General features: G+C 30.4%; 1 protein-coding gene across 3 annotated transcripts in view; it reads right to left on the reverse strand.

Moving 5' to 3' along the window:
• Positions 1-26,066, reverse strand: part of LOC113553769 (sodium- and chloride-dependent betaine transporter) — a 79,246-nt gene that overhangs the window by 10,430 nt on the left and 42,750 nt on the right. Inside the window, exons 1-2 of one of the 3 annotated variants that reach the window (XM_026957302.1) lie at positions 4,744-4,985; positions 714-1,332 (exon numbers count right to left, since the gene is read on the reverse strand). The exons of the other annotated variants lie outside the window; for them this stretch is intronic. Coding sequence (XP_026813103.1) covers positions 714-781 — 68 coding nt within the window. The 5' untranslated portion in view covers positions 782-1,332; positions 4,744-4,985. Of the gene's footprint in view, positions 1-713; positions 1,333-4,743; positions 4,986-26,066 lie in introns of those variants that run through there. 3 annotated transcript variants of the gene reach the window in all.

Below are 26,066 nucleotides of genomic sequence, written 5' to 3' on the forward strand. Positions count from 1 at the left end.
GCACCTACTATTTATTGATTAAGACAAACATTTTTTTTTTCAAAAGATGCAACGATAGCTCGGTGCAATTTAAGATAATTGAATGTAATAATATGTGTATTATTACGCGTATAGAGAATAATATTTTAGATTTCTTATGGATACTGTCGAAACGTCGGCAATTAGGCCATCATTTATGAACAATGTGAATGAGGTTAGATCGTGCGAATTATAGAATAAAACGAAATATTCTCACGTCTAATCGTATGGCAGAGAAATAAAAATTAAGCCCTCGATTCTCGGAGTGAAAAAGAAAAAGGAACAATAAGTACTAAACGCTATATAATTATTATATTCGCGGGGCGTGAAGAATTCAACCAGTAAAAAATGTAAAAACGGAAGAGACCTTTTTAAACAAAGCATAAATCACTATGACAATATTTGTATGGATATTGTTTTGTTCGTTCATATACAGAACCGTAGAGGCCAAATTTTAACGACTCGGTAATTGTTATATATTCTATTGATAATGATTTTTTTCAATTTGTTAAGAACACACACACACGGTTTATAAAATATTTTTACTGTATATTCTCGCGGTACACACACATATATACATATATATATAATAAACCTGTGTCATTTTCAATTGATTTAATAACATTTTATCTGTACACAATTAAACTTAATAATTACGTTTAGATAGGTATAATATTATTATTATTATCACTCACTCGTCGGCACATTCTCGTACGTCGATAATGCTTCCATACCGATTGGTGACAACTTCGAAACGCGGCATTTAAGTACGGTAGCGATTAACACGTCATTAAAACACTTAAATCTCCGCGTAAGCCGAAAAGTTCTCGGTCAACACAAAATCGATCGTCGTCGTCGTCGCCCGAACATGGTCGTAGCACTAATGAACACACGGCGGTGGCGTGGCGCGTCCAGTTTTTTTCAGGATCAAGGGAACGAGTTACGCGAGCAACCGCCGCGGCGGATAAGTCGCTATATATTATAGCGAATAAAATTGTTGTTTTTTTTTTCGCCAAGGACGTCCACTGTAGCAGAGTTGTCAAAACGCGGAAACTAGAGAATTTTATTTTCTTACGCCGCAGCCAGTTATTTGCCGTGATCGTAGCGTGCGTATACCGCGCGGAAAGCCGATTCGACTGGACACACACACGCGTAATCAATAAATATAATATTATAATCTATATTATGTTACGCACGGAAAACATAAACAATATTAAACAATTGTTGTCACATTATATTATTGTTACACGCGTGTATGTGTGTGTGTTGACACACGCGGGTGTACTCGCGACGGAGTACGGGTCGACACTGAACCTTATACAACAAAAACAACAACAACAATAATAATAATAATAATAATATAATAATCTCGCGACGTGTCTGGGAGGCGAATCGCGCGCGGTTTTCAGTCTCCACCGTCGCTAGTCCGTCGTCCGGTCTCTCTTTTCTCCGTTCGGATCTCGCCGCGATTGACCTAATAAGGGACCGGTCACGAAGTTCCTGGTCTCGTTATCGCTGTTTGTTTAATTTTAAATAAGTCGTTTTTTTTTTATTTTTTCTCCCGCCGTGCTTTTTAAACGCACGCGACGAGTCTAATTCTCCGGACTCGCGTACATGGTTAGGTTATAATAATCGGATATAATACGCCAGTTGTATATATAATAAGCAAATGTTTATTACCCCGCGGGGAGGGGGAGTGGGACGACAACAATGAAAGGAAAAAACTGATCGTTTCTTTGTGTACACATTATTATACATACATATATTATTATAGGTACGATTTTTTTATTGTCGTTTCCCCGAGTTATACTGCGGCACGCACACGCCGCACGGACGACGTTATAATAATATGAGATTATTATTATTATTATTATTATTATTGCCGTACGCGACCATTAACTTACCGCTGCGACCCAGATAATATAGTACGAGGTCCGAGAGATAATTTGACGCGAAAAATATACAGCGAAAAAAAATAATAACACGGAGGACGGATGAATTTCGTTGTTCGATAATAACCGCAGCTGCAGAAGAAAATATATTATAGCGATTTCGTCGCGCGCAATCGTTTATCGTCAGCGCGATTCGACACGACCCAGCTGCAGCCGGTGTCGAGTTTCACCGAGTAGTTTCCCTAGCAGTAGCACGCGAACGGGAAATCTACCGACGGCGGCGATGGCTACTCGATACCGACCACGCGGAGCTTCCCATATAGTACCTATAGTGGTCGCGTTACTATTTTATGCACCTGCACGTCGTAATAGCGTACCTACCTATGCGTAGAACAATATATCGTAGCTGCAAGACGTTTTAACTTTTAATGATATTAATATTATGCACATACCCCCCGAGTGCGGACGTTTGCGAATTTAAAAGGGACGGTAATTTGAAAAAAAACGTGTGCCTATGTATGATATTGTATAATTAATATAAATAAAATATATATATTACTAGTAGATGAGTGATAGGTCCGTATATACTTATAAAAAATATACCGCACGTAACTTAGAACATGACACGTTTACATTATAAACTAACATCATAAATATGATATAAACGAGAATAAAGTATATTATTTAATAGCAGTGCTTATGAGGGAGGGTCTTCATCTTGCATGTGTCATTTCGTTGTTAAAACCTCATTGAATGCCATTGAATGATAATATATAGTTCGTTAATTACGTATATTATGTTTTATGTATAACACAAAATGTACGTGTGTGATGCGTATAATATATATATATATTATATATCACTTTATCAGTACAGTTTTTTTGAAATATGATTGAGAAAAACAAAACGATAATGTTTCACAGTATGAAATAAAGAGTATAATACCAGAAATAATAAATACGTAATAACGACAACATTATTATTATGATTTATATTATGTCTCCTCCGGTTTGACTTCAGAGGTCGTCATAACTTTTCGGTAATGCTCTTGTATCCAAGATTTGATCATACGTCGACGTAGTTTTATAGTGTATATATTTATATAAATGTAATTTAAGTAACGTGTATGTCACATATATTATAATAATATATATTTGCGTTCTTTGTAAGTTATCATAGGAAATGACTAATGGGATTTTCGTATATTATTTTAGATTTTTTTTTTGTATTCAAATCATCGCACGATTTGGTATCTCACGTGGCCCGTCGTGTGTTTAAAGCATTGTACTTGCATTCAGATCACGCATTATTTATCCTATTGTATTTAATATATATATATATAGCGTGATGAATACTTCGCGGGGCGTTAAAATTCCTAACTCAAAGTGTGGCGATAACAATGCCTGTGTGGAGAACATCCCGTGGGTATACTTATTATTATATTTTGTCTCGATGTTATTATTTTATTTTTGCGACCACTTCTTTAGAATACTAATTCGCATCATCGATGACATGACAAAAACGGCTATAAACGTTCGTTATAAAGCATGAAGTTAATTAAATTTGAAATAATAATAATGTTTAGTGGGTGTTTAATAGGTACATTAATGTTTACATTTTTTCGATTTTTAACGACGTGTATAATATATACTATATTTATTTTATATGAGCGTGTATGTGTCTTTATGTCAAAGGATTAATTTAGAAACAAAAAAATGTTCATTTTAACACTAATTATTAGTATTAATTACAATACACTTAATATTTATACGTACGCAGAGAAATAATCGTAATGTGATGTAGAGAACAAACAGTGTAGATAAAATGACGGGTATCTAATCATATAAACTTGATCATTTTCCGCCAAGAGAAAGTGTGTATATTTTCACCACAGACGTGTGATGTCTCAAAGAGAAAATTCGGTTATAACTAATTATTGTAGTTACATTTTTTTTCGGGGTAAACGAAAAAAATCGCATATTTATTTTCTAAATATGAACTCTCGTGTTGTGAAAGTGCAGTCGATCGACGAATTATTACAGTTATGGCGACAATATAATATAGGCATTCACTCAAACATATATACTCATACAAATTTAACGATGACCTTTGAACTAAAAAATATTTTATTATTGTAATGGACTTTTGGCGCGTCTCCTTGAATTAAGTACGCTCGCGCGAGATCAGCAGAATCCGTCAACCGCGCTTTTTCGACTCGAACGCACATATAATATTCGACCTCAACCCAAATTTCACTGTGCGTTCTGTCCGGTGAATATGTGAATTAGTGATACATATATATATAGGTACCCACCGCAGATTCTGATCGATGCGATCGTTACTCGCTCGGACCATAAATGAAACAATAATTATGTGTATATAAATGTATTATAATGAGTAATAACGATGGACGACTTGCTGCCGCGCACTACGAGTAGATTCGCCAATAACTATGTGAATTAAAATCATGCTACCTTAGTAGAAATCTCTGGTCGAAAACTTGTTGACATTATTAAGGGTATACCTTAATCCTTTACCTTATCTATTGTTAATTTATTACGACATATTATATGATGGTATTTTGGTACTATTGTAAAATGTAATAATAATAATATTCAAATATATAAATATTGTGGACCCCTAAGGTAAACAATTTCAAGACAATTACAAATTATAATATCTATATAATATCAAAAGGACCCCACACCCCAAGGACGTACAGTCGGACGAACGGCCGACACTGTATTTAACTAGCAAAGGTTCGCGGCGGCGGTGGAGACTGAAAAGCTCATGAAAATCACCTCCAAAATGATATATTATATTTTTGTTTTACTTGGGGTGAACATCCGGCGACGACGGTGTTTCTACAACATTTCGTATCGTTTTTCCGATCGTGGAATCCGTGAATATACAAAATATAGGTGTAAAAACCTAAATATCGAAAATAAATACTCCAACAACCTAATATTATTATAAATATAATAATTATTACTGCGAAAACAAACGGAATAAAATAACCGGCGTCGGCGTCGGCGGTGGCGAAGGCGACGAAGTATAAAAAAACAACGCACGGCGTGCGCTCGCACACACTTCACACACGCGCACAACCGGTTCAGCGGACGGACGAGACGAGTCTAAAATGGAGTAGGTACACATCAATACAGCGCGGTGTGGGCCGCTGGTGCGTTCGCGAACCTCCGCCGTCGTCCCGTTATAGACCGTATCGCGTTGAAAACGTATTTTATGGTATAAACCTACAAATACTTATTTCTGCGTTTGACGATAGTTTTCCCGAGTTTCCTGAGTTTTTGACACAAAATTAAGTTTTCTCGGACCTGTTTTTTATTTTTTTTAAACCTTACCTATACTGATTCCGCCCACTCCGAAACGAAATATTATTTTTTTTAATGAATACGCGCGTGCGTATATTATTCCGGTAACAGTTTTTTTATTTGTAAATCACGAAATTTGCGGTGTTTTCTTGCACGCTATAAACAGACTTCCGCGCGGTATATAATAATATTTTCATATTATACGCTATATACAATAATTATTAATGCAAATAATAACCGTTGTTAAAATTGAATTTTTCAAAGCACGATGATTCTAAAAATTTAAACAATCGCTTGAAACGGGAATTAATATTTGATCGATTTTGTTTTTAAAATATTATGTCAAACTGTAGGGCCAGATTATGTGATGATAGAGGAGAACCAGCTGCCGGACGCAAGTTCTGTACTTAAAAGCATGTAGAATTTTAAATTATGTATAAGTACCTATGATAATATTAAATATTTGTTTTAAACAAATCATATTAGGTATATTCGTATTTTATTAGCAGCAGTATCGCATAACATAACATGCCGTTAGCCATAATACTATTATAGTTTATATTATATATTCGGCAATCATATTATTATAATTTATATAATTTTGTCTATTATTATAGAATATTAGTAATATAATTATATTTAATGCTAAATTTAGTTCATTCTGTGTTTATAATTATAAATGTAGATACTTGTACACAAGTGTATGTATTTGTGTATTTTTGTTGTACATAAATTAGTATTTATATTTTAAATTCGAAAAATAACTGCTCCAGGGCATGAAATATCTGAATCCTGGCTTATGTCGAAATAATTGATTTTATAAAAATAAATATTGAAAGCATATATAATCAATAATTCTAGTAGATAAACTTGTGTAAGAAAATCATTACCCCGTACACGAAATACTATTGCTATTGGCGTGAAACAAAAAGTACGACGCTCCACACACGCTGGATGTGTGCGGTTTTGTTCTTATGTCGATCGCACGATGAGGTTAAGGTAGTTCAAGTTCTCGTGAAGGGCACACCGCGGGCTACCCCGGAGGAACAGGTTTTTGCCCGACGTCGTTGTCGTTGTCGTTCCGATTCAATTTTTTTCATACGCGCGCGATTTAACTGAGCACTGAATACACAGCTATAGTGTCTATCGAGATTGTAAATGTATTGCTGTACTACGTGCATATACAAGGTGATTCTTTTATTACGAACGTCTCATTATTTCAAAGACTATTAACATTTTTAAAAATATTTCTTACATTTACATACAATTTATGGCAAAAAACACCAAATTTTTTATAGTTCTAATTTTTTAAACTTTTTACTTTTTTAAGTGACAACCTACATTATTAATTTTATATTCTAAAGCAAGATATATTTCAGAGTATTTCGGTACATTAAAATTGAAATTTGGAAAAGTTTATTATGAGTTTTAAGTATTTAAAGCTGGTGAGTGGACTAATAATAAGCTAATATTTTGTGGGTTTTTCGTACCACTCCACCTCGCTTAACAAAACTTTAAATACTTATAGCTGATAAATTACTCGTCCGAAATTTGATTTGTATGTATACCTTTCAAAATTTTACGAAAAATTTTCTGCTTCAGAGTATGCAATTAAAAATGTATGTTGTCATTCAAAAGAATAAAAATGTTGTTTTTTTTTATTGTAAATTATAAAAAATAAATATTTTTGAAAATTTAATATATTTTGAAATAATGAGTTGTTCGTTACAAAAAATTCTTCTGTATAAATATTAATCGCGTTGCAACCAAAAGGTAAATATTTTAATATTTATTTTTATTATTATTAATACTATAAGCGTTGTAGACTTAATATTTATATACAAATAAGCACCATCGTATAATTTAAAAAATCTTATAGGTCCTTATTATATTTTAATGCAGTTTAATATGAATTGATTTTTGAATTTCTGAACTAGAGGAATTGCGAATCAGCATCTATAAGGGTAACTTATATTATTCTTTTCTCGATTTACTATACCATTTTCAATATTAAAGAATGAATAGAATTTTATCTCCGTACAAATAAACACATATACTTGTATTTATTTTTATGTATTATGTATTGATATAAAATTTGAACACATTTAAGATAAAAGATAATGTTTGTTTATATTTATTTAAGTTTTTTATTTGCAATTTTAAGTACGCACATAAGTTTAAACATAATTTGTCACATAATTAACATGACACATCTGAATACACAAAATATAGCAATAACAGCCTGTTGTGTATACAATACACGTCATATTATACTATTCTATTAAAGATTTGTACATAATGTAATTAATTATAGCTACACAAATGGATTTAAAACAGTGATTTATAACCAAGTGAAAGTATACATAATATAATAATTTCTCATTCATGGACCACAGATCACAGATACTCCATCGCCATTCACCAGTCGCTACCATTTATTTGTTCGTATTCAAATCAAACGTAATATAATTTTAATAATTCGAAGTTGTTTAAATTGATTATGCTCAATACCTAATATTGACAATATTGTGTCTTGTTTTATAATAGTAGGCGTATTACAGATAACATTTTAAACTTTTTCCGTTATATTATTGACCCTGGAATACTAATTTATAATGCTTGATACTCGACTGCATACCACTGCAGCTTGCCAGCTTATAAATGAGTACACACACTTTTTTAAAGCACCGAGTAAAAATCATATTATGTGTATACGAACAAATTAACTAGTAATAAACACCATAATTTATGTAAATTGTTTATTATGTTTTAATATCGAATATTAGTAGGTACAGAGTTATATTTATATAGAATATATATTATACTTATACACTTCTCCAAGTTTCATATTGTATTCGTGAAACAGGATGTGACTGCAAAGTATCACACGCCGAGGGATCCGGGATGAGAGTCCATATCAGCACGTTGAAATGAACAATAAGTATATATAAAAACGGTTAAACGAAATCTGATTAAGTATAAAATGTGTGAACAGGTATACGGCAATCCTACGCGCCACGAAAATTATGAAAATGTCGTTTATGGCAAGCAATGAATGCCGAAAACGCCGAGTAATGCTGTTTAATCGGCTCGATCATATATATTGGTTCAGTTCTGACCTGAATTTCAAGTCTTCGGTTTACCGCTATTGTAATTTTTAAGTTGCATTTCGAGAAATATTTTACGATACAGATTCCATACTATAAAACAGAGTTTAGATTAGATTAGGTTATATTATAAATTATAATTTATTATGTTATAATATTCTCAATTCCTTTGTAATGTATTGACTTTATGAGAAGACGGAAAAACGCGGTGACGAACACTATATATACATATAATATTATTGTATATTTATATGATATTTACCTACCTTATTACTAGGTATGCCTGAAAACTCTTTATTGTGCACTGGTGCGTTATATAGTTGAATATGGTTTGGTACTCGGTAATTTGGTATACTTTTTAAATTGGGCTATCAATAAACTTACAAAAATCCCAAACATTTTCTTTGGATTTTATCTTTAAAAATGTATTATACAAGCAAATTTTTTAATTTTCCATTATTGAGTATTATATTCAATGATATACTATACACGTGGTTTATCACCTTCAGTAAAAAAAAAGGCAAGAAACCACATACATTATTTTAGTTTATAAGTTGGTAAGATTATTTTAGACTAAAACTGTTTAACTGTTGTAAATACTTGAAATACGCTCTCATATCCTACATATAAATTATTATTCCAGAAACAGTAGAAACTATCTAACTGATAGTTGACTTATTAAATAATGACTTATTAAATTTTTAATATTATTATTAATGCATTATGATTTATGAATATTGAATTGAACTTTAATATTTTATTTTTAGTATTTAGTCAACATTATTAATCAAATGTACTTTTACACTTTATCGTGATGTGTTATATTTTAAATCAATTATATGTGTACGGAAATGTATGAAATTGCCGTGCTAGCAAATTGTAGAGCATTAAAAGGACAAAAAGATAACCAGTTTTTCGACAGATCGATCTTAAACAATGAACCAGGTGATATAAATGATCGTGTATTTTTATTGTTTTTGTAACGGTTGTATAAATAATAATGCCAAAAAAAACTAAAATCAGTACGCACGAAAATGTTGTATATTACAGATACCTTCTAAGTGTATTATTATTAAATATAGATTATAGATGGACGGTTCGGGATCGCGTGGTAGATAGATGGAAATTCACGGTATACACGCGCTTTTATAGGTTTCGATAGAGTAGATAGTGCGTGAAATATCTTGCGGTCGATTTGAAATGTGGCAGAAATAATGGATCGAAGACGAATGAAACGATTTAAATAAGTAACGGATAACGCGCGTGCTGAAATAAAAATTAACCAATATACCCAACTTCGGGTTTAATGACCTTAGTGTGAACGGTTAAGTCTTAATATCAGTATAATAATATATATATATATCTGCTTAAGCTTTATTAATAATAAATTACATTAATGCCCGATACCCCGCGTCTATTTATAGCATATTATTAATTTCTTATGAAATATTTGAGAAAAATATATTTTCAATTCCACGTGACATGGCGCTATCACGTTTTCAGTACGAATCACAGGAGACGTATATAAGTATAATAAGTGTTAAAAACTATTATGTTATTTGAATATATTTTATATTATATAACGGTATGGTATGGAGTTGTTTTGCGCACGGAACAAAATCAAACCATTATTCTTTCGGAGGTTTTTTGACAAACCATGCAAGCCTGCAGAGTGCTGCGGAGTGCTGCGAGGAAAGCGACAACTACGACTGTGGCTAAGTACAGTACAGGTATATACATAATATATCATATTCGTGTTAACTATTATACTGCATATAATAATATATGTATATGAAACGAATCGCCGTCATTGTTCCATAGAAATCGTTCGTTACGAATCGAAACCGAAAGCGCGTGCCGTCGAGTTTACTGAAATGACGTCAAACGCACGCACTCCTATTATTATTTTACTATTAAATAATATTATACACATACAGCTCGAAAAAAGTCAGCGACCACGAAAACCGAAACTCATTCGTCGTCATATTATATTGTTGTTATTTTTTACCCGCGCGCTTTACTAATTTTCGGTTTCGTCGTCGACTATTGTAAAATACGCAGACGGTGTCCCGTGAACGTTTGTGTCGGCGACAAACGCTACGACATAATATTATTATATTATATTATATTGTGTAACTTTGTCAGTTGGATGTATATTATTGTGCTATATGTACAGAGCGATTCACCGAGCATCTGAATATGCGATCACCGCGAGTCTCATCCCGATACTTATTTATTATCTTTTGATTTATGCATGTACTAGAATATTCTAATATGTGCCTCAGAATAGTTTCCGAGTTGTTGTATTTGACATTTTAATGTGATGAGTGTCGTATTTAAAAATATGGTCTGTTTAAGAATTCTAAAAATCAGAACTCGAATGAATCCCGCATAATACCAAAAGGAAAAATACAAGGAGTGGGCGATGCTTTAATGTTGAACACTGTAAGATGTGGTTTGACACTGTAAACGAACGAGACACTACTTCATATTATGTATACGAATCGTCGTAAGTATATATTATTCTTTACAAATGATACAATATGTTTAACATTAATTAATCTATACAACTGACATAATATATGCTGTTGAACGACGAAGACAATCGAAGAGCTTGACGGTGGCGGTGGTATATATTATGATTATTGTTACTTTTCATCACTGATAGGTTATAATATTATATGCACTAGTGTTGAATACGAGCGGTGAAATCATTAAAAAAAATCTAATATATACGCACATTGCAGTTAGCTAGTGTATACACATCGCATTCAAATAATCGTCACGAGATCTTGAAATTATTGTGCAAATAATCGCCACGAGATCTCGAAATTATTGTGCAAATAATGTCTGTAAGTATTTTCTCGCTCTTGCGCGGAGATATGTTACTGGAGATAAAATACTTACTTAAATGAAACTAAAAACTAAAATTTAAAATAATTATATCACGCACTTGATGCGTTACGTGTATATATTATGCAGGAAACGCGCACATCTATGCAATTCGGTAATACAAATTATTATAGTATAATAGCAACCTATTTGCACGACAATGCAATATTATGCGTATTGTCAATTGTTTTTACAATGTACGCGGCGGTGCTTAAGAAGCATTTAAAATATTATTAAAAAAATACAAATGTGTACAACCGATTTTAATTAGCCTTGGATATTGTAATACACTAATACATATATATGCGCGAGTACAGGAGCAGTACTATACGGCAATATAGTTGTGTTATTATTATTATTATTTTACAATGTACTTATCCTTGATGTTTTATTCTGTAGGTATAAAACACGTGTGGTTTGTAACGCTTGCAGGTGTAGTTTTGAAAATTATTCTTATATGGCCAAAAAAAAATAAAAATATAGTATTAATCTAACTAATAATGATAATAAAACTCAATGTGCAATATTCTGAAATGTCATTATATATTATATAATATACAATATAAAAGAAATCCGTTTGACAATCGATTTTATCACGTGTACGACGGATCGTCGTCGTACCGTATCATTATAATGTATTCGAACTCTCGACGAGTTCGACGATAGCTATATAACTGTATTGTATATTTTTGTATTTGCAATGATTAAAACGTTTTTACGATTTGTCGTTAAAATAATTAAACGGCTTTTTTATTATTATTTTTATATTTTCCATGAATTATAAAATTGCGATTAATTTCTCAATGCGTACGGATGACGAACGTGACTAGCACACACGACTATCGGTCATCCCGTTATCATCGTGCGTGTGCTGTGTGTGTTGAAATACACGAACCGTGTAACCTGAACAATTCGGGTTAAAACAATATTATACGAACAAAATTATTAAAATTGTCTTACACGAATTTATTATTTCAAGAACGCTGTAATTTACGAGTATAATTGCTTTATATTGCGTCGTATATAATGGAAGAAGGGGTGCGAGAGCAAAGCGTCCCACTTAATAACTATTGTGTGTTCTAAGAATTTTCAGACCCTATTTGTGTCTGTTTAATATATTCACACTTCTTCTGGTTAAATACTCAAATCTGGTATTTACATATTTATACATAATAATTTATATGCAAAGGAGTCCGTACGAGATGGTGGGGGTGTTAGGAAGCAGAATAGTTGGCAATTTTCCCCCGCCCTCAGACTTTTTTCTTTATACAGTTTTCACTGTTTCTCTTAATGTTCATAATACAAATATATAATATTCCGTTTGCGATATTTATAATACTATTTAAATCAATATTATTTAATAGTTTAATACGTAAATGAATACATGTGTATATTATATACTGTATTATTGTGTTACAATTATTAGGCTAGATTACGGTCTATGATAGCGTTCTTTGAGTAACGTGTTAACATAATATGTTATATTATAATATTATTTTAATTAAGTTATACAAACGAGCCAGATGTATTTTCAATAATTATTTTAGTTGTTATTTCTATTACTTATTAGATACCTAGTTTATTAATATGAGTATACGTGTTTATATAAAAAAAATTATAGTATACTTGAAAAGTATAATAAATACCTATAGGCTATAACAGAAAATAATTTGCCTCTCCTTAAAAAATTCCTGCTGACGCCCTTGTCTTGTATGTACCTTCATCGAATATTATACGTAGGCACTAAGGACCGACATTTTTTTTAAAGTATCTCACAACACTGTACAATGTACATGTACATGTATGTATGTATATAATATTATATGCATATTCCATATGCGCATGGCAAGTATAACACCTAATTAATTATTATTATTACGCTACGAACTTGCGAATATCGTTTCGGGCCGACGCTGCCAAGCAAAGCAGACAAAGCAGTCATCCGTTATGTTTAATATTATAGTTTTTAATATTATAATATCATAGATGAGTGCAGTGCTCCCACTTCCTACAATTCAAAAAAAAAATTGCATCCTCCTTTCCGCCACAATAGTGACCGCAGTATGTACATATTGTACATACACGCACATTTACCAGTAATATTATATATTATTATTACACGTTATTCGGGCTTCGGTCACGGGACGATACCGTTTTATACTTGGGTAGATGGTAGATGTATCATAATTCACAATAATACGATATTATTATCATCACGCGCCGTTTCAGGTCGTCGTTAGCAGGTAAACGACAATGTACACGAGCGCGTTTCTTCCGGCGGCACCGCAGACCGTGTCGCCAGAACTCCATTGCAACACTTTGCTCATACACGCACCTGTATAAGTGGCGCGGCGCCGCGAAAAAAAACAGTGTGCAGTGTAATAAAAAATGTACAACAATAATAATAATAATAATATAACACACGCATGTCAAATGTATACAGGACGATTCACAGAACATGGTCGCGTTAGTTTTATCACTTAAATTATGTATTTATTCAAATTCTGATTATTGAAATTGTTGAGTGCAATAGATGACCATATTTATCCTAATAGATAGGTACTTTGGTCTTTGATTATTTTGTACCATTTCTGGAGTGATCTATAGTAATAGAAACATTTTTTTTTTTTTAATGTGAACGATCTATAGTTTTACTACACTTTGTTTTCATTATTCTTACGATAGGATTTTGAAGAGGTCATTAAAATTCCATAACGCGTTACAACAAACCGCATAATAGTCATCGAGTTTACGGATTGTATTTTAACTTATTATCGAAAAACTACGTGTATACGACATTCGTATCTTTACCATAACGTCATAAAAATTCGAATCTCCGCTAATCAATCCATTCGAGCATTATATTTTGCTCGAAATATGATCTACGCGCGAAATGCGAATGTTTGAGTCTAGGTCGGAAAAGTGACATCGGAGGAGGAGGAATAGCGACTACGTATGTTATATAATATATTATCACATATAGTAAATGAATAATATTATATTGTAGTTGGACGGACGTGCACGATGACAAACGGCAGCGTGGACACACTGTATTATATTATTATTGTATTATTATTATATACGAGGTCGATGATCTTTTTCAGTCCTTATTCCCACTCTTTGCCGTAGTTGATCGTGTATATTATTATACTATGTACGCACACTATTCCGCGTGTGCGTATGACATGTAGTGTATAGAGCCCGCGACTTCCTGCAGCGTATTTATAAATTCAAAACTATATCAATATAATTATTAATTATTACATTTTTATACACCTGCATATCCACCATCGATTAACAATTGTTTTATTATATTATAAGTTTATAACGATTAATAGAGCTTTAAAAAATTCAAACAGTTCGAAATTTGAGTCTTCGTGTTATCTCTAAATTATTATTATTTTTTTTTTTTTTTGAGAGAAGAGTAATGTAATAACTACTTAATAAAGAATAATTATATAAGCCCTTTATAAGTGAATAGGTACTTAAAAATAATTGAGTGATCACTGCGATTTTAAAAAACCAACGCCAAAACAAAATCAACTGTATGTCGGTGATTTATTGAAAATAATAGGTTCTATAACTAAGTTTCGACCACGAATTTTATTTAAATTATAATATTTTTACATTTTTAAAATATACTTTATCTATAAATATAGTGATACCAAATATTCTGAAGAAAAATATTTTATTAACAATATTTTAGAACTTTTTTTCTTCATAAATTCAAGAAAATATTTTGGAGTATAATAAATTCTCTGAATAACGAGAGCGAAAACACATACCACTCCTCAATAACCGTAAATACTAAATACACCACTGTCTATATAAGCTAGTATGTTGTATGAATTGTACAATATACAATGTACACGTGTACAACCTACCATATTGATATCTGTGTAAAAAAACATACGCCAAAGTTATTAAAAAAATAATATTGACGATTTAAATTTTTCTCTTCAATATTTATAATAATAATAATAGTTTTATTGGAACAATAGCATTCATAATTCAGAATTTCAAAAATAGATTATAATATTACAGCTACCCCTAAAAGTAGAGCATTGTTATTTTAGCATAGAAACGTTTATTTCTCGTCATTAGACTACAACCAGAAACGGACTGCGTATAACATTCTGTATGTTAGATCGGCACCGATCGAATACTTGCTGCACCCTAAAGCTGACCATCGAACACGAACCAATATGTAGAACGTACATACATTGATACATAGAAATAGGTATCCAATTATTTAAACCGATATTGACAAATATGAATCAAAATAATATTACTATGGAATTGACTATTTATAAATGTTCAACCATAATATTTGGAACATTAAATTTAAATGTATTTTAAATTTTATTATGAAGTTTAATGACACTGAACTAATAGTTTATTGTTAACATTTATATAGTTAATGCTATATAGACTATAGTAATTTTCGTTTATATGTATATAATGGAAATTTTATTAAGTCAAAAATTATGTGAGTACAAATTACAAGTTGTAGAATCAAACATTTAATAAACACTTATTTTATTTCATGAATATTTTATATTTATATTAGGATGACATTTTTAACTGAATACAGTGCGTACCTATGTAAATTAAATGTATTTATTCACTTATATTATACGATTGAGTTTTCAATCTCGTTCATTATAGTATATTTAAAGTGAATAACAACAATATTTTTGCACAAGACCTAAGTAAAAATAACCCAATAAGAGATACAAATGATTTATTTATTTATTTAAATATCTGGAAAATCTGTTATTTTTCAAAAGGTTTATAAATTATATTATTATCCATGACTAAAGCTCAATACAATTTTCAACCGGATTTTAATAAAATATATTTATATATTTAAAAGATAAAAACCGAAACAGGTTTTTTTTTATCATATTTTTATTTATCTTCGTGATTATAATTGTTGATAATAGTTTTTTAAATAGAAAAACATTTCACCAGCATGAATTTATTGAGAACTACCAAGAAATAACCGTGAACCTTTGGTATAAAATATATTTAGTATGAAATATATTTAATTAGTTTCACTGTTCTAAAAACACAAAACGTAATATGGATGAATAATAGTGAATAATGATAATATACTAATACAGTATAATATCTGATACATAGCGTCATATACAATGGATATATGTAAACAAAAATTTATTATCTACCATAAATTATAATTTATAATATACATGTTCAGATCTTTGATTTTATTTCTATAGTTTGTTATACATATCATAGTATTTGCTAACAGTGAAGTAGACCAAAGACTTAACATTTTTTAAACATACAAATCCATCATATTAAATTGAAATGAAAAAACTAAATTTTTAATTATTTTACAAAAATAATACAGAAATAAAAATATTATAAAAATGAAAAAATAACCAAAAAATACCTAAAAATATAAAAACTACAAAATAAAAGTTACAATTAATAAAATTTAATTTAATAATACCTATATAATTCAAATAATTCAATTGTGTATGTCAAAAAAGTTGTTTCCACAAGCTAAAAACTGTAAAAAGAATATATTTTCATACATATTTAAAGTCTTATGACCTATACTTAGGCATGTAAGGTATTTAGTACTTAATACTTAGTGGGTTATATTATAGTTATTACTTATTTTTTGTCCGAAGTCTAACTGTTTACAATAATACACTATAACTCAATAGACGCAGGTTTGTCCATCTTTTGTTGCTAATGTCAAATAAAAAGAATTCATGAATTCGCAAGAATTTTGACCCGATGGAACAGCAGTCGTGAGCGTCCATATTATTATTACACATAAATATTAGACAAATTAAATTTTAAAACACAGTAACGCCCTTGTATACCAATATATTACATTATAATATTACAATAATATGTAGGTATATAGCTCACATATTTTATTCAGAAGTAAATAATACGATATTTTGTGTTGAAACTTGAAACAGAATGAAAATCGTGCACACGTAATTTTAATCATTATACTTAATAGAATTGTGATAGGTAACATATTAAAATCAAATTTCGTATTATATAACTTAATATAGGTTATGTACCTACTTATATTTGACAATAATATTATTAGAACTGTATAACATCGTCGTGTGCAGAATATTCTGATAAACAACTGGTTTGTATATTATTAATTGTCATGTGATATTGAAAGTCTCGGAAGTTCTTAAATTTGTAAAATTTTTTTTGGTATTTACTAATTTATTACTTAGTTAGCTCAACGTTAATTTCAAGCAAATATACAATCAAATTTCCATGCAAACTTGTGAAGTTAAAATGTTGGAATAAAAATTAATTAATTAACGAAAACTTAAATATATTTTTTTATTTTATAATGTCATCTTGTAATCTTTTACAGCAATATTGAAAACTTATTTTATAGGTTTTTTTAATGCAATAACTAATGTTCCCCAGACTTCATCATAATAATTTATAATATTATTGTAGATAATATATTATAACGGGAAGGTAGGTAGGTACATTTTAGTATTCGATATTTTTTTGAGACGATTACGAGTTACTCAGTATAAGTGTATTTCGTTGTAATATATAAGAGCTGGCTATAGGTAGTAGATGATGACATTTCGAATAACAACACGTATTCCGGTTGTCTGGCCGACTGGACGTAAATATATATATTATTATTATTATTTACAATTTGATAAAATAAGAAGAAAGAATTTTATGCGATAAAACACAATACGACAGACGTCTTCTGGATTCGTAAGCCAAAAAAACACATCATATACGTGTAGGTACTACCGATACTTTATATATACGTATGTGGGTGCGCATATCATATTACTATATTATATTGTACTATAATACAGACGAAAACACACACTTGCAGAGTTTATTGACCACGAAAATTCCGTATTCGTACAATCCCACACTGTTGCAGTCGCTTCCTGTGAGTGGTACCGTTATAGTGTATAAAATATTATTATGTATAGGTACTTGTAGCACATAAAACATAACAATTAAACACGAACATTATTCCATCGAAAAGTTGGGCGTTGGCCGATTGAATGGCGATTTCCTTCATCCGTTCGTTATATATTATATATACCTATGCATGTTTATATATAGCACGTCATTGCATAAATTGTATTTTCTGTGCATACGAATTTTTCTCCCAAATCTATAGGATTTTAGAGGAAATTTTAGTTTATTTTTAGTGTAAAGTAAAGTAAGTAAAGTACCCATTCATGTAAACATTCGTGTATACAAATCAATTGTCGGCAAACCTTAACCAAATTGATTATTATGTAAGATTAGATTAGATTAGATTGATGACTAACATACAGGACAGGATAAGATTTAAGTTCGATTTTCAAAGAAATCTACTAAAACGGTGAACGTGTACATAAAAAACGTGTTCTAGTTATTAAATAATAACCTAGTTTCCATTAGAGCTACAACTTAAAATATAATATTATATTATAACTATAGTTCAGTTTTTATTAATAATAATATTTAATAAAATAAATGTAACAGTTTCAATTTTATAATAACATCCTTATGATGAACAACGTTCAGATAACTGGTCCCTCTTCGCCGCATACACCAAAACCCACAAAACGAAATTTGTTATCCTCGTTAATTTCGCCAAAAAAACTAGTCTATGTTACATCAAACCGTTTCGCCCTACTCGCCTAACTAACTACGCCCTTAATCAACCTTAAGGAAGATCCTGTGAACTCGTCTCGCATTGAACGAGAGAAGGGGCTTCCAGCTACACCAATCCATGTTAAGAACATAAAAAACTACTCCGCTTTCAATAAGGTATTAACCAACATCACTGATCCAAATGGCTTTACCTGTAGGTTAACGCCGTCATACATCATCATACAACCTGCAAATCGGAAATATTTCAATAAAATCACTGACAAACTTACATGGAACAAATGCTAGTTTCCATTCATACATCCCCCGCCACCTTCGCCCATACAGGATAGTTATCAGAAACCTACACTTTTCCACCTTAAGTAATGACATTTCTAGTGCCTTAGCTGAGTTAGGACACTCAGTTAAACACATTACAATGTTAAAAATAAAAACAAATGTCCTTTACCTTTATTCTTTGTGGATATTTTAACACAAGACAATAACAAAGACGTTCCTTGACATCAAGTTTCTACTCAATACCAACGTTTTCATTGAGAAACCACATAAAAAGGTACGCGGCCCACCACAATGTCACAACTGCCAACTCTACGGACACACGCGAAACAATTGCTGCACAAACCTAAATGCGTAAAGATTTGTGGTAATCACCCTACGAACGAGTTCTCCCAAATACGCTTTTTGCACAAAGGAACACACTGCAAATTTCAAGGGATACCCAATTTACAAAGCTACTTTCAAAAAAACAGTCCCAAGAGTCCGTTCAGCCAAGGGCTCTGATTCCAACGCCCAGTCCAAGAGACACTATATCAACTTTTATTTCAAACTTAAACTCATTAATTGGTCCCCTTATCTCCTTCTTCACATCAGTCCTAAACGCACTTAAAGCTAATAGCAGTATTCCATAATCTTATCTCTTTTCCTTTTATCATTATATTAATAAATATCCTCATTAACTCTATTCAAAAACGTCAAATTGTATTCCCAATAAAAATCTCAATTATCTTACCAAAATATTAATTATTTATTATCAATATTACTTATGTAATAAATATGTTACTTATAAATTTTAAAATTATCAAAATACTTGTAATAACACCTAGTGTGTTGAAATATTTTAAGTTATAATAAATGAAAAAAAAATGTAGGTAGCGAGCTTAATTATGAAATGAATGTTTAAAATTGAATAATCAAACAATTATTATACTTTTCGAAGGCAATTTTTTTTTTAATATTATTTTCATAAAATATTTAAGTTACAGCTTTTATGACATATTTTTCATTGACACAACGTATTTAATTTTTGTGATTTCACGCCATACGGAATAGTCGACCTGTGACTTAAAATACGCAATATTATAATAAGTATATTATTTGGATCAACGATCGATCTGCTTAAATGTTACTATAAATTATAATATACAACGATGTATGCATATTTACGGAACTGCTACGCAAAAATGAATAACTACTTCGAGTGTTATTTTTCTAGTTACCGTCTATATATACACCAAACCACGTACATGATGATGACGACAACTAACGTATGAGAATATTACCGTTTTTTTTTTTTTTTTTTATAAAAATGTGTCTAGAGCAGTTGAGTAGGTCACGCAGATAATAAACGCGCACACGGTAATAATATAACACGTAGTCTTTATAGGTAATAATAATAATGGTTCTATACTCCTATTAAATGAAAAAAATATCTCAAAAATTACAATAAAACTTAAAAATAAATTATTATATTATTATAAATGTGTTATAAAATTAAAATTTATCACAAATAGTATTTTAATCAAGATTGAGTATTTTCAGTATTTTATAGACAACAAAAAAGCTGACTACGATACTATATGTGTAATATATAATATTATATAATATTAATATTCTTACTTCTTCCTCGTCCGTTTATAATAAATAATATTATTTTATATTATAATGTATGTATAACATCTCTAACGGATCCTGATATTTTATTGTTGTTGTTGTTGTACCTATCGTGCTTCAATTGGGTCGATACGTGCTGACAAGATCGCAAAAATTTAAAATAAAATAATAAGACAGCTCCAAGTCGGGTAAAAAAAAAATAATAATAACTGAGCGTAACAATAAAAATGTGAAAAGTGTGGTCGTTTACGATTCCTACGTTTTACAATATCTATACCTATTATTATTACTTTTCGTAGTGTTTCCCCTCCCTACAGTGCTTTATACTGAGTATGTATGCCCTGTATACGTGAGCGCGTGTTTTTTAATAATCGTACATTTTACCTGTAATTGTGTTCACTGCCAACACGTTAAAATATTATAAATAAGCAGTGGTGTTATTGAAAAAATAAGAATCACGGGGTCTTTTTGATTTGAATCAAAATAACGCCCCTTAAAATGAGTGAACTCGTCTTAACTCGTGGGTAGAAAATTCTCACATATCCACCAACCATCAATCCTCAAACAAGTTATTACAATAATATTATACTAGTAGGTATATCGCGCATGCCAGTAGTGAATAACGATTATATTTTTGAATAATTTAAATAAATATTTATGAACAATATAAGTCGTATTTTATAATTTTATTCACATTCAAAATAATTTTTTCTATTATCAAATGGATATTAATATTTCATAAATAGTTTTTTATATTATTATCAAATTATATTTCATAATAGCTATAATGCAATATCCTAATAATACAATAATAAATTATACGATTTAATGAATTTAATTATTGAATTTAAATATTTTATTCAATATAATTTGGGAACAAGCGACTAAAATAATGTAATATGTTAAGGTAAACATTTTATATTACATGACGTACTCATAAAAGTAATTTGGTTGCTCTAAAAACAGTTTTAAAAAGAAATATTAGAGGAGGCTCAACTATTCATCAAGCAAATTCGGGTACTGATTCAAGCGAAAACGCACGTCTCTTCTACAACATATATAGATAACTAATCGAATTCGACACCGATTGACGTCGCCATTTATAACAATAATAATATTATTATTATTTCGTATACTACAATACTTCATTTTCAGAGAGCAGCTCTCGCGTTCTGTAATACAATTAGAATAATACTATATTTTAACTTCTGCCCAATCTTTTTTCTTTATTATATTTCTATCAATGATAAAATTCATAGTTGGAAATAATTGAATAATAATAATAAATAATACAATTAATGTGATGATGGTATTCAAATATAGTTTCTGTTAATTAAGCAATAAAAGTGCCGGAAACTATTTGCAATAGGTACTGTTGATATTGAGGCAACAACTTAAGACATTTGAAATAAAATTATTTATTATTTTTTAACTCATATAATATTATGTTTATATACATTGCATTTTTTTCATAATCAAATTAAAAAGTATATTTCTCTGACTCGAATGCTTTATAAGTTGCTTTCAGATTTAATAGAAGGTCTATAACGGGAACAAAAACCACATTAATATTAAATATTATAAGAAAAATCGTTAACTCTTATTATATATTATACTTTTAGAGGTCAAAAAAAGTAATTTGTATTGCACGAAACGACACGCGACTGTAATATACTACTAGCATAGTGCATTTGTCCGAGTATTTACATCTGACAATTCGCGGGCACTTGTTTCACGGCCACACGCCCCTCTACCTGCGTTAGAATTCATTAATTTTCAATATATCGTTCAAAGAAATGAAAGGGTTGAAGGGGTCTAAGGTCTTGGTTTTTGCAATACATAAAATAGTCAATTTAATTTTTAAGTAACGGCACTATATAGTATATAGTATTTACTATTTTCTACAAATATATAACCTTATAAAACAGTAAATAAAAAATTTATTTTTTATTTTTTTTATTGATTTTAACGATACCAAAATAGCAAAAGAAATTAAATAGATTAAACATATTAAGCAATATTCCATAAAAAACACATGTTCTATATTTTTCATAAGATAATTTTTTCTATATAGGTAATTGCTTTATATTTTCATTTCACAGCATCCTTAATCTAATATTTTGGTACCCTAACTGGGAAAATCTGATATAGATCACGCACCTCTCCTCCCACCCACTTAATATAATACAAATGTCCATAATGCTGAAATATCATATGTGTGTTGTAAACCAACTAGTATATACATATAATTATAAAATCGTAAACTCGTACATGCGTTAAAAAATCGTACGATCGTTTGCGAGAAAAATCGCTCAAACAATCCACGTGATCCAACGCTGCAGGAAGTCCAATGATTTCGATAAAGTCGGTAAATTTATACATATGATGTAATATTATAATAACAAAGGAAATTTATTTCATCAAAAAATTATAAATGTACAACTCACCTATAATAAGCGAGTATAATTTTTTATTTTTTTTTTAATTTATAATATTAATTATTATCTGTACATTGTGCTATTCTTAATTGTTTTTCTGGGATCTGCTAGTATCATTTCTAAAATAAATAATGATATTATTATATTATATCATATCATTAGAATATAGTTGTGTCAAACGGACGCAGTCATGTTTCGAGGCAAAGTTATAAACGTGACAGGTTCGTATTCAGAATCACATACATTATAATAATATTATAATAGTTACAATGTATAAAATAAGTATATTTCTCAACTAGTTGACATTCTCAAAATATTTAATTAAAAGCAGCTTAATTAATATTTTTCTATTCTCCAACTACATTCAAATATGATACAATATAGCCGAGTTAATATTACAAGTTACAATTACTAAAGTATAATGTTTAAAGGGAGGAGGGAGAATTGTCTTATTTTACTTGCGATAAATACTATTGCATTAAAAATTATTACGTGTATACCTTATCAGTATTTAATGGATAGCCTTTGGAAATTAAATTAATCTACAAAAAGAAAGTACCTTTTTAAATCTAAAATTAAAAAAATACTTTTAGCGAATACATAACTATTGAATGATCATAGAATATTTCTAATAAGTTCTAGTTTTTAAAATTTGAATATTTAATGGAACTTAATAGAACGGAAGAGTGGGTAATCGTATTTTTATTTTTTATAAGTTGGGCTATATAATATAATATGATAATATGTATATGCATTACGTTGGTTGGCATCAGCTAAAACCTAAACGTTCGCTCCGACGGCCGACGTAAAACAGCGATTGTAAACCGACATTTTATTATAATCCGTATACGCGCGTATGACCGACATTGTAACAAACATGAAAAATAAAAATGTATTTTTATAGTGAAAACAGACGACCCGGATCCTCTCACTGCGGGCTACACCCACAAAATCTCCAACGGTACGAATAACGACGACGACGAGAACTGACGCACCCGCTGCATCCATCTCAATAATATAATCATTTTATTGTCATAAAAGTTTTCCGTTTCATCTCATGTCACTATGACTAGCTGACGAATGGTTTGACCATTTTTGTGTGGCGTATAGAATTATTTTTCAAGTTTTTTTTAAAGTTTTTATCGATAAATATATTTTTTTGCGTTCTCAAAACATTAGTATACACTGAACGCATCAAAGTCACGACGCTTATCAAAATAAAATTAAAAATATATGTGTTGTTGTTTGTGTGCATAAAATCAAAAGCAAACAAGGTACAATTTTTCTTTTTACTTAAAACTAAAAAAATAATAGTGAAAAAAAAATCTAGCTTCGTTGTGAAATAGATTGGATTATGAACATATCTTCATTTTTTGAATAATTTATTTAGCATTATATTATTATTTTTACGCGTTCGTTATTATGACGAATAATTATGTCATCATAGAAAATGCAAATAAAAATTAATCAATTGTAACAAACAAATTGTCTTACGAATAATTTCAGATAAATTTCATATTCACGTCATAAAAATCTTAACCTTACAATAACGGTTTCACCGTTACGTTACAATTCGAAATATTATATATAAGAACGAATCGCTGACGTCAAATATACTCATGATTGGTCAGGCGCCCGTATTTATTGACAATAGGCAACACAACATACGCATATATCGGTTTTCATACCTACAACTAACACATAATTATAATAATTATTAGTCTCTTTCTGTTGTTCACACGTTTTTCACACACGTGATCATGCCTTTTGATTGATTTTTATATCACTTGCCCACAGTTTACGGTAACTGAATTTTAAATTTAATACTAACTATGCAAAATGTCTATTAACTATAAAACTATTATAACTTTAACAATAACTAGTTGTTGACACAGCTTGCAGAGTTAAAAAAAATATCATTAAATTTCCAGTGCAGCCTTGCTAGTAACAAGTACTTCGGCGAATGAAGTACGGTGAAAGTTACAGTTTAGGTCTTTTTTTATGTGCATGTCGTCAGTTATTATAATTTTCGCTATTGCTGTGCATTATTATTGATAATAAGTTTAGGTATCTAATAGTGTATATTTGTCTATATGGAAATAAATTGTTTCTCGTCATCACCACGCTACAGTTAATGGATTTTTAAATACTCGGATTTATGCTCGCTTCGCACTTCATTAGACTACGTCTTTTGGTCGACAAAAACGACTTTGTCGGAATTACTGAAATTTGTATATACGTTAATACGTATCTATGAAATGTTATATCATTATTATTATTTCGTCCGGTCGTCCCACGGTTTTTACACGCGATGGCCAATAACGACTACATAACAGTAGGAATACGCAACAAGTATTACATATACAGGGTGATTCACTAAATCTGCTCGGGCCCAAATTTTCGATTCACGCTCAGGAGCATCAGTCAAACAAAACGAAAAATATGAATCTTTCGGACAAAACCAGAAGACCTTGAATAACGTCCGCGCGAGTTTGATCGATTTCGGACAAACATAATACACATACACATACCTATACACGTCGTACAGTGACTGTCGTACTTGACCGAGCGGAACACCCTAGATAATAAAAATGATTGAAACAAAAACCAGCTGTATGTCATCAGCTCACCACGCACTTATATTATAGCCATTATAGGAACAAAAATCGTAATCGCAAGGATATTTCGAGGTTTTTCCACCTATTCCACTACTTCGTGGGATGTACCGTGAGATACATGTATACCTATTTAGTCTATATTAAAGTATAATACACAAGTCCGTAGTTTGAAGATTTGGTTTTGGCGTATAAAAAAAATAGATCGCTCGGTGAGTGGGGACGCACA

The sequence above is a fragment of the Rhopalosiphum maidis genome, chromosome 4 (genome assembly GCF_003676215.2).
Source record: "Rhopalosiphum maidis isolate BTI-1 chromosome 4, ASM367621v3, whole genome shotgun sequence".
Taxonomy (NCBI): Eukaryota; Metazoa; Arthropoda; class Insecta; order Hemiptera; family Aphididae; genus Rhopalosiphum; species Rhopalosiphum maidis.